We start from the raw sequence: 11,387 nt of genomic DNA, 5'->3' as shown, positions 1-11,387 counted from the left end.
GAAATGAATCTCAAATGGCAGGCTTGAAAGATCAACTTGAAGTCTGTGAAGTGACTTAGGACTAATGAAGGGCATTACTAAGGTTGCCATGGCGTGATAGAGGGAATCAGACTAAAGCAATGGTCCCAGACATGTGCCCAGAGATACCCCTTATTTTCAAGTGTCACAGTAGAGTGCCTTCCGGAGCTTGACCCAGTCATGTACCAATACCCCCCAGACCCAAGACTAGGAAACTAGGATCTGTGGCTAGAGCTCTAGTAACACTTGAGAAGTTCCTTCTAGATGGAAATCAGAAAGGAAAGTAGAAGGATAACACTTACTCATAAGTCGACTTATGTTCTTGGAAATAACCATCTGGTAGACACACATTTAAATGGCCTCTCACTGTGATGAGAAGTGGGTAATGTAAAATCAATAAAGCCTGCCAGCATTTTTCAGAATGTCTTACCATGAATATGAGAATAAAATCAAGCCCTCATTGCTGTTATTAAAAAAAATTCTACAAATTATGTGTAGAAAATGAATCACTCAGAAATTGGGCAACATTATACTTTGGTAGCTTATACAAAGTGGAGAGCTCAGAGCTTGCAAATTATTCCTTCTCATAAGCAGAATACATTTTTCTTATGATGTACTTTTCTTACCAACACCATCCCTGAACCATTTAAGCAGATATATTACATTGAAAAACCTTTGAAAAGACGCAGACATGGTTTAAAGGCATCCTCACATAGTGGAGTCAGGAAGACCCAGATTCTAATACTCGTGCTAACATGCACAGCGCGACCTTGGGATTATCACAGCTTCCCTGAGCTGTTTCAAGAACAACCAGATTATGTATGTGAAAGCACGTGGCACAGCACCTGGGATCAATAAAGCTTTCAGTACTCTTTCCTTCCTTGCCTGCCTACCCAACTTCATCAGCCAGACAGCTCTCAGAAGATGTAGATGAGAGGGTGTGCATATAAATGTAAATAACTCTGGGCCAGAATGAGATGAGAGATCAGGCAAAGTTGTATTTAGCAGAGGTAAGTTTTGTTCCTAAAAATGACTTTTTATTAATAACTCAATATAGGCAGGCTGGAAACAAAGGTAGCTTGTTAGGCATCCAGACTATGCTTCCAAGTGTCCTAATAATTTCAAGAATTTTAAAGTTTTGCCTGCACCCCACCTCCCCTCCACACACACCTTCTCCACTCACTCACTCACCTACTCACTCACTCACATACTCTCCCATGAAAGGACCTACCAGTCATGCCTCTAAAATGACTTATCTCAGCAGGCATGACTCTAAAACGTATAAACATTTATTTAGTTCACTTCATTGTGACTCTTTAAATACCTTTGCCCCGTGGATGAAGCTTAAAACAAATGACATGAGACAGAATAGCTTTTGTGATAATTTTTTCTTCTCTTTAGAAAAAAAAAAATATGTACAAAAGAAAGCTAGGAAGAGCCAACATGAAAGTGTCAAGAAAACATTCTGATAGGTATAGATAAGGGAGCTCCTTCTCTCAAAGGAGTTACACGTTAGTTATTACCATGCTAGAAAAATGAGATGCAGTTAAAATTCTAGAACAATTAAAAGCCACAAAGTCAAGCTGTTACTCTGGGGCTCTAGGTTGTAGATGCTCTGATACCCTTTCTGTAAAATAATACTGTGCAAACTGTAAAATATTCATTTTCATATAAAGTCCATACAATATGATATATAAAACTGTTGAATTGACAGGGGAGACTGGTACAGGTTGCTTTTTGGAAAGAAGTCTGTAGTGTCACTTGCCAGCCCAAGGACATGATTCCAGAAAGATCTTGAGTTTCTTAGATGGGAGAAGCCATTATCTAAGAGAGAACCTTACATCCCCAACACCCCTTATATCCAGGAGTCTCTGCCACTTGTTTATGTAAGTAAATGACTTCATTAATATATTACTTTAACTTAGAATGCAAAACAGGTTAAGAGACAAGAACACAAAGTTCTTTTTGAAAGGAATATTTCTTTCTGCACAATTGATTTTGAGATTTACCATTAACCAACATTGCCCTCCCCTGCAACTCAAAAGTTAATTTTCACTAAAATTCAAAAGTTCTGGAGGAGGCAGCAAGTATGGTATTAAAGGGTTAAAGTGAATTGTTATATTTTTATTTCTGTGCCTATAAAACTGAGAAAAGAAGGTTTGTGTACAAATATCACAAAACAACATCAATCATTGAATCAATGTGGTTCTTCAATGCACACTGGAACAAGAAGAAAATTTTGTTGGTTTTAAAATTCTGGCATAAATATATTAAAGCTGACCAAAAAAAAAAAAAATCAGGGCAAGCTACATCACTTCCTCATACAAAAAAATGTACAAAACATTAGCCTCTAACTAGATAAACATAATACTTGTCTTCACAGTTTGACATCAAGTAACTGTGTGTCTTGAAGTATCGAATTGGAGGGTGATAAAAAAAAAACAGCTTGTGACACCTCAGCTGTCTCAGGTGACTTCGGTCATGGAGGCAGAGTGATTCTGCAAAGACAAGCAGATGCAATCTCAGAATTGAGTTGACTGACTCGTGCACACACACTCTTCCCTTGCCATGCCCTTGTCTCCCGGCTTTGCACAGGCCGTTCCCTTTTCCTGAAATGCTCTTCCAACGCCCCTCAAATTTTCACCGCTTCTGTTACATCTTCCCTGATACATATTTTTTAAAGTTTTCAAAATTTATTTAAGTAACCTCTATGTCCCATGTGGGACTCGAACCCATGACCCTGAGATCAAGAGTCGCATGGTCTACTGGCTGAGCCAGCCATATGCCCCTTAATCTTTCCTGATTTTTCAACCCAAATAAAATAATGTCCCCAACTAAACTTGGTCTCTATATAATTATCTTATATTATACCTACTCAGCCATGTTTCAATAGAAACATTTAAGGATCTCAAAGTAACTTTGGCTGCATCCCACATTTTTAATGTAGTATTTTAATGTCAAAAGTTCTAATTTTAAAAAAATTTTCAGTATCACTTACTGAGTCATGAGCTATATAGAAATGAGTTTAATATTTTCAGATGTATAGGGTTTTTTGTTTTTAGGTATAGTTATCTTTGAATTCTTTTTCTAGAGAATGTAAGCTGTGTGATACAGATACTTTACAATTTCTTAAGACCTCTATGTGGTTTATTTTCATACTAATTCATGTGTTTTGAGGATTATATACAATGCACATTAGGTCAACCTTACTAATCATCAATATATTCACTATATTTTGTTTGCTTATTAATTAGAAATGTGTAGCAATCCATACTGTGATTGTAGCTTTGTCTCTTTTCCTTGTAATTCTATCAATTTTTGTATATACAGCTTGTTTATATAACCCTCACCTCTTGTTTATTACTTAATATTACAGAACCTTTTGCAGACCCAACATTTCCTCTTTTGTTTGAACTTAAAACCCCCAGTCCTCGGAGTCAGGAAATACAAGAAACTGTGGCATTAGATCTGATTATTACAGGCTTCTTGATGCCTGTTTATTTTTAGGACACTAGAGATTTATAGTATATTCTTGAGAGCTCAACTACGCATTTTAGAACTGGAGCATTCTGTTTTTCAAGGTACTCTAATCTGCAACATTTGTGAAAATTAGAGCTTGATGCATTTCTCGCCATAATGTGAAAAATAACTTTTCCCTTTGTGTTTTTACTTTAATAATATGCTTCCTTTTTGAAAAAACTTCTGTGGTCAATACTTTGGTCACTTTCATGTTTATAAGATTCTATTTGAGAGTAAGTGGTAAAGATAAAGTAATTCAACAGCTAAAGGTAACTAAAGGGTGACTTCAGACAGATCTCTTTAACTTTGCGGTATTTTCTATTTAATACAAAATCTATAGTATCACTAGTGTAAAATCAAGGGGGCCATTTGAATACCTCTGGGAATATTTTCTTAAACATAAATATTCTTTTACCTCAGAATTGCTGAATTAGAAACTCTTGGAGTAAGGTTCCCAGCATCTGGGCCTCAGTATAAATTGGGTTCTTTTTCTGCTAAGAAAAAAATGTCTCTCCCTCCTAACATCCGGAGACATGGAGAGACTTTATACCAACCCAGAGTGAGTTAATGCAATAGTTTCATCTCTAACTTCATTTCTTCAATATAAACTAGGTTTGACAGGCACACAATTGCTCAACACTAAGGGTGACTGCTCAGGTGCATGTGGGCATGGGATGCAGAGCACGGATAGTTCTAAGCTGGTCTCTTTAGGATCACAGTAATTCTGTGGGTTCCTAGAACACGGCCTCTATGAGATCACAATAACCCTATAGGACCACAAAATAATGCTTTGGAAACCTGACCATTTTTGTCTTGTTTGGGTTCTATAATTTCTTACTTTTTGGTTTCTCTTTAGTACTTGGGAAAGATTTTTAGAAAATGTACCATGTTTCAATCAACTTTGCTAAGGGGAATCACAGAGGGCAAATATTCAAGTCTAGTTGATGTTTTAGAGGAAGAAAAAGTTCTGGAGCCTGGCGGCTCCATGTGGCAAAAGGGAAAGAATGTCTCAGGAGGAAGGAAAGGAGAGTGACCAGGTCTTCTCCCCATCCAGTCTTCTCCTTGAGGTATCTTGAACAGTGGGATGGATTTCACATGTCTGAATGCACACTCTGAAGAGAGGTTCATATTTTCTCTCAGATCCCAAAAGTTCTTCTTCCTGGGAAGATGGTTTTAGCCCAGAAATTACAACTTCTAATAGAAAGCACAGCTGTTGGAGTTGCACAGAGTTCTTGCCCACAGGGAAAAACACAGGGCATATTTATTTTGAAAGAACTGTAGCTCAGTTAAAATACCCTATCCCCTACTGTATGTTTCCATTTAATGCTAAGAGATAAAGGTTTCCAAATGGAATTATCCTGAATGAAAGACCAGGCTGTGTGGCCTAGTACAGCAAGTAAGGCCTTTAGAATTAGATGGGTTAGTTTTAATTTTGACTTGGTGAACTTGGGCATGTTTCTTAAACTCTTTGTGCTTTTATTTACTTCATCTACAAAACAGAATTAATAATATCAATTTCAGGACTGTTGTGAGGACTGAATGTGATCACTTGCAAAAAATGCCAATTTTCTCTTCTTGACCAACAAATAAAGAGTATAATCATCCTAACTACACATGTGGAAACATTTGGTATTAAAAGCATGATGCTTTGTTACTTGAGTCCTCTACAGTTGGCATGAAAGTCATCACCTGAGAAGTAAATGCTCTATCCAGCATCCTGTAGCTTTACTTTGACTGCCTTTAGAAGTCCTATTGTTTCTTATTAATTTCTATTTTCTTTGGAGGTTCAGATAAGTTCCTATAATCTGATTTTAGGTTCTTGGTTTTGTCTAAAGTGTTCAGTTCAGATTTTGATTCTGGCTTGCCTCTATCCATCAAACATCTATTTCATACCTAGTGAATGCCAGAAAATATGGAGAAACATAAAACACAAGACATCATAGTGTTCAGATCCTCAAAGATCTCCAGGTTCTTGGGGGAGGCAGATATGAAGGGACACTGTTGGCATCCATGGGGTAGGACAATTCACAAAGGGCTGTGTATTCAGAAAAGGACTCATTGTATCCAGATGAGGTGATGTACATGGAAATAAAGATACATGGATAGATTTGAAAGAAGTTCAACTTACTGCCTATAGTGAATAATAATATATGTTTTGAAGGAATCTTTTATCTTTCTTGCAGAAGATCAGTTTTTGAAACTGTTTGGCACTTCAATTTCATCCAGTGTAAGTGGAATCCTCCAAACTATGGTCTAGATGTCTCTGTGACCTGGATGTTCAACTATTAATTGTTCTGAGGGAGAAGGTAGACAGAAGTATGAAGAAGGTTTCCAACAGAGGGTCTCTTTAGGATCACAGTAACTCTGTGGGTCCCTAGAACAGGGTCTCTATGAGATCACAATAACCCTATAGGGCCACAAAATAATGCTTTGGAAACCTGTGTTGGGCAGAAGCATAGGGTGGAAAGGGGATGTGCTTAAATCAGGAAATTCAAGGCAAAGGAGACAGCAGTTAAAAGAACACAGACACTGCCGTGTTTGTGGAACTCAGTACATATTTGTTTGCTTTTAAAACTCACCTTCGTCTTCAGTTGCTTCACCTCAGAAGTAGAGGCAACCACTCTGATCTTATCAGATACAAGAACATAATTAAATGGGGAATACCAGAGAGAGTCTATCTCACTATTTCATTACGAGGCATCACGATTTAGCCACTTTATCATACAACCTGTACCAACAGGCCGTATATAAATAAACTAGGCACATTTTTTTTCCAGCAAGTTATTTCTCATTAAACCAAGTCAACATTTTCACCTTAATACAGGTCAAGGGAAAACAAACAGGATACTTGGCACTGGGTTTAATGGAGTGCCCTAGTTTTCCCAAGATAGAAATAGCTCTATTGTTTTGTTTCTCTTATTAATAAAATTAGAAAGACTTCATTAAACACGAAAAGAAATAGGACAGTTCATCTCAGAGAGATGGCTGATAGTTAATAATCTTTCAACAGGGAAAAATATTATTATGTAGTATCCTGATAAGAAATACATGATAATTTCAGTGGGAGGTGATTTGCTTTTCCCTTGTACTATCTATAAAAATGGTTCTAGGGATCCCTGGGTGGTGCAGCGGTTTAGCGCCTGCCTTTGGCCCAGGGCGCGATCCTGGAGACCCGGGATCGAATCCCACGTCGGGCTCCCGGTGCATGGAGCCTGCTTCTCCCTCTGCCTATGTCTCTGCCTGTCTCTCTCTCTTTCTCTCTGTGACTATCATAAAAAAAAAAAATGGTTCTGTAAGGACAGAAATACAAATAAGATTTCAAGATCAATAGATTACAGAAAAATTTTAGCAGGACTCAGCCAACTGAGCAAAATGGGACAACAGTAAAAACTGTTTTGTGATTGGTTATACCCTTATCTGTCTGCTTAAAGAACCACTTGTCTCAGCTCTCCCACTTGCTAGCTATGTGGTCTCAGGCAAGTTAAATGAACATAGCTATTTTCATATTCCTATTTTAAATCTGTGAAATGGGAATTCTATCAACCCAAAAGGTGTTTGCTTAAATAAGAATGTATTTGTAAAGCACCTAGCAACTATCCCAGGCAAAAATAAGTGCTGGAAACCGTCTTTAAGGTTATTTTCAGTAGGCAAGTCTTCACCATGGCTTTTCCTGTCTTCTCAGACAAAACACATTTTTTTACTTCATTTGTATTCATAAAGTGCTTTGTGGACTTCTGATTCAGCATGCCCTATTATGATTATTCATTTATATCCACCTTCCTGATTATCTATGAGGTCTTTGAGGACAAGGATTATGTGGCTAATTATTTTTTGTTATCTGACATGAAACAAGGCCCTGATGTAAATAACTGATTGGTGAGTATGGCTGCATTAAAGTTTTTGATTGTGGTCATCAAAATAGATCCAAAAGGATACTTAGTGATAATCTTTTTAAAGTGATTCCAGTTTATATCTGTTACTGAATGTAACAACACCTTTCTCTTTCCAAATATTGTCCTAGTTACTAAATCAAATTGGCCTCCCATATAATTGGTTCACATTTCATAAATGTGGTATTCCATAGTAGGTCAAGATTTCTTAAAACAGCTAAGAACTTCCTGAGGATTCACAATTGCCAAGCTCCCAAATAAATACAAGACTAACTGAGAAAAGCTTAAAGTTCCTGAAACCTTTACATCAGATTTTTATTAGTGTTGAGTGGATTCAGTGGTATCCTGCTTCCTATTAATTGTTCTGAGGGAGAAGGTAGACAGAAGTATAGAGAAGGTTGGTAGAGGAATTGATTAGTTTACCTCCCAAGATAATAGGCTTTGAGCCTGTGGGTTTGGTTTGCTAAAACCACTTTACTATACCTGTGCACTTAAGGTTTCCAGAGGGCTTTCTATCCTCGGGAAAGCCATTAGGGGTACTCCGCGGGGATCCTCAGGTTTGGGTTTAGAAGGAGATCCTTGCGTTCCTTTAAAGTTATGGACCACACACATTCCCTGCAGGATGAGGGGAAAAAAGACTGGGGTCAGACTGCAGCCATCAATGCCCGGCCATGTGTGAGGGTGGCAGGCCTTTCCCCTAGAATGTCATTGCTGTAGTGACTTTCTCCCTTTGAGCCAGAGGGTAGGGACCCTGCAAAGACCTTGGGCATGGTCTAGGGTGTTTGCCGGGCACCTGGAAGGGCTGACGAAGTATCTGACTAATTACCACATGGCCAGTGATAATCAATCCACCCCACTGAGGCTGTTTCCTCACCTGTAATAACACCAATCTCACAGATCTGTAGTGATTAAAAGACACAATGAATGTAAACCACCTCATAATAACAGCTAACATTTACTGAGGCCTTTCTGGGTCTGGCATTGTCCTGAGAATTTTACCTTCCTGCATTTACCCACTCAACAGTCTTACAAGGGAGGTACTAACATCGCCTCCAACTTAGATAAGGAGGCAGAGCAAAGTTAGATCACCTGCCCAAGGTCACACAGAAATTTCAACTCCATAGCCCCTTACTCAGACCACTACACTACTCTGCTTCTTTACAAGTACCAAAGGCATAGCCAATAATCAACGTGAGCTAGTCTTCACATTTTGTCCAAGAGGACCATCCTTAAATTACATGACTACTATTTGCTTGAGATTAAATAACTCCGTGGCAATTTTCCTCCGTTGTTTCCACGAAAATACTTTCCCTCTAAATTAGTATTCACTTTTCTTTATTTCCTACTGAGGCCCCCTTCATAGCCGAGTCTGTTTTTACCATTTTCTCTGCTTATTTCGCCCTCATGGAGTTTACCTGTTTCCATGCTCTCTCTTCCCTGGCTCTGTACCTTTGTTTCTCTCTCCAGCATCTTTGAATCTTTCCTGTCACTCTCCAAACTCTGCAGGACATTTATGTAAATATTTTCTACGTGGCTTTCTTCCATCTCACCCTCCAGCTCTGCTTAAACCCCCTCCATTCAACAAATGGGAGAAGTGGGAGGTACAGGAGCTCTGGAGTTGGAAAGACCCAGATCAGATTTATGGCTTATTGGTTGGGTGGCCATTTGGCAAGTTACTTATCTTTAAGACTAACTTTCTTCATCTATAAAATGAGGTTAAGAATATTGTCAGGCTTGTTAGCATGTGAGTTGGTGTATATAAAGAGTAAGGCACATAGTAATTGCTCAACTAAGAGTCTCCTCTCCATTTCATCTTCATAGGAAACACAAAATAAGAATGCCAGTATGCTGCAAGTATGCTCCTATCCTCAGACTCTTCTCTCCCGGTCTCCTCTCCAAGACTCCACTTTGGAAGTTTCCAGTCTTTTCTAAGACATCCATCCACTCCCATTTCCAAACTCAGTGTGCGCTTGTGAGGTGTGTACATGTGCACATGCAGATAACAGTGGGGGACCATGGAGTCTGTCTCCTGCCAGAGCAATTCAGTAGCAGTTCTGGGTCTTACACAAAGACCATTTGTGAGAAACAAATTTTGACATTTGCCATCAACTGGGAAGGCAATAACAGAGCAAACAGTAATTGATAGGTAGGAAACAGGGCTGCAAGTTACTGAGAAAAAACAAGTTTAATATTAAAGCAGGATTCGTCTACAGGGCCTTAGAAAATGCAAAGACCTTCAGAGATTTAATCCCATCAAGACCTCATGGAATAGCTTGGGACAGTTAGCACTGCTCTTTCCAGGACCGAGGGGCAGCAAAATTATTTGGCTTTTGAGCCCAAGCCTGCATTTGTGAACTACTGATCTGTCTTTGAAAACGCTCTTTTCTCTTGAAGCCACCCATACTCATTCCTCTTTTAAAAAGCAGTCATTGGGAAATATCACCTAGGGGATATGTTCGTCTCAGGATCATCTCAGTACTGCTTTTCCTGAAGCTTCACACAGACAATTTGCATTGAAGTCCTCCATCTTTTACTTTAGAAAGAAAGCTTGGATCCATTAAAAATAATTTTGAATTTGAATTAAAATTAAAATTAATTGGGAGATCAGTGTTCTGAATAAATGTGAGCATTTTCTGCATCTCAGCAGGTAAAAATGTCGGAAAACTCTAAGTTGGAGATTGGGAGAGGTGTATGTTGGGAAGGGCAAGGAGGAGGCATAGAACAAGGAAGAATTAGGTCATAGGACAGTAAGTCCATCTCTGTACCATGCCGTCTAAATGCGTGCTTTGGACCAGGGTAGGCAGGATGGGAGGAGGGATATCCAGAGTATGATGGCTTTTGTGTTTCAGGAGAAGCTTGCTGAATATGATTAGGGAATTCATTTCCTGTACAACATATGACTCTCCAAGCCCACTGATTTACTTACTGTAAATCCTCCTGGGTATATTTTAAAATCCCTAAAGAGTATTTAGAAACTGTACCTCTGCGGTATGCCCACAAAATAAAAAAGAAAGAAAGAGAAATGAATTATTGCTACATGCTACAATACAGGAATCTTGAAATAATTATGCCAGGTGAAAGATGGCAAAAAATGGATGTAGACTATATGATTCCATTCATGTGAAATCCTAGAAAAGGCAAACTCATATAGTGCGATGGAAAGATCAGAGGTGGCGTGGGAATGAAGAGAAGGAAGAGAGAGGAAGATGTATCTGTAGGTCAAAATTGATCAAACTGTACACTTCATGTGCCATTTATTATATGCCTAGCACACTTCAATAAAACTGTAAAAAGACAAAAACAATAAAAATTAACATCTTCACTTCCAACCCAACTGAGATGAAAAGATTTCCTAGTTGAGCAGGTGGCTAGGCCCCCATCTATTTGAGGAACTAAAATCATCAGAAATGTAAGGATATGGAGAAAACTGTATTAGCCAAAACTCTTCTCCAGAAAGATTACTACATGTGGTTGAGAGCCATCTGGAGTGGCAATAAGACCCCAAGAGCCATGTTTTAGATGGTAATAGAAGCCTTCTAATTTTAGTCTGGGTGTGGCTAGAGGAGGGTTTTCTTACTGCTGAGTGGGATATACAAGTGTGAGGCCTGAGAAGGGCTGTCTGCTTCCACCCATGGTCTTTGTTTCTGTTCTTCTTTCAAGCAACACTTAGCTTCTGCTTTCAATACATTCTGAACAAATATTTAAAGAACATTGCTAAAAAAGAAAAAAACAACATTGCTTTGATGCTATGCTAAATTTCTAGTCTGTCAGGCCTCACTCCTCAGCCCAGCGTTGAAGGAAGTAGAGTAAGCCATCCTCCCCAGGCATTCCTCTTCATGACTCTCAGGAGGAATATACAATCATATTTCTTGGGGAAAAAAAACATACTTTGGAAGTCATTTCTGCAGCAAAAAGATGCATAATACTTGGGGAAAAATTGCAACTTGCAAGGCTGGGGCA

At 38.7% G+C, this 11,387-nt stretch overlaps 1 protein-coding gene across 15 annotated transcripts in view; it reads right to left on the bottom strand.

Moving 5' to 3' along the window:
- Positions 1 to 1,387: 1,387 nt before the first annotated feature.
- The window catches only part of PLPPR1 (phospholipid phosphatase related 1), a 538,830-nt gene continuing 528,830 nt past the window's right edge, over positions 1,388 to 11,387 (bottom strand). For all 15 annotated transcript variants that reach the window (XM_077912712.1, XM_077912710.1, XM_077912715.1 and 12 more), the window contains 2 exons: positions 7,911 to 8,042; positions 1,388 to 2,516 (listed from right to left, as the gene is read on the bottom strand). In XM_077912712.1, the coding sequence (XP_077768838.1) occupies positions 2,484 to 2,516; positions 7,911 to 8,042 (165 nt within the window). In that variant the 3' untranslated portion in view covers positions 1,388 to 2,483. The remainder of the gene's footprint in view (positions 2,517 to 7,910; positions 8,043 to 11,387) is intronic.

This window comes from Canis aureus, chromosome 10, assembly GCF_053574225.1.
Source record: "Canis aureus isolate CA01 chromosome 10, VMU_Caureus_v.1.0, whole genome shotgun sequence".
NCBI classification, from domain to species: Eukaryota; Metazoa; Chordata; class Mammalia; order Carnivora; family Canidae; genus Canis; species Canis aureus.
The sequence above is the reverse complement of the archived record's forward strand: the minus strand, read 5'-3'. Positions and strand labels throughout refer to the sequence as shown.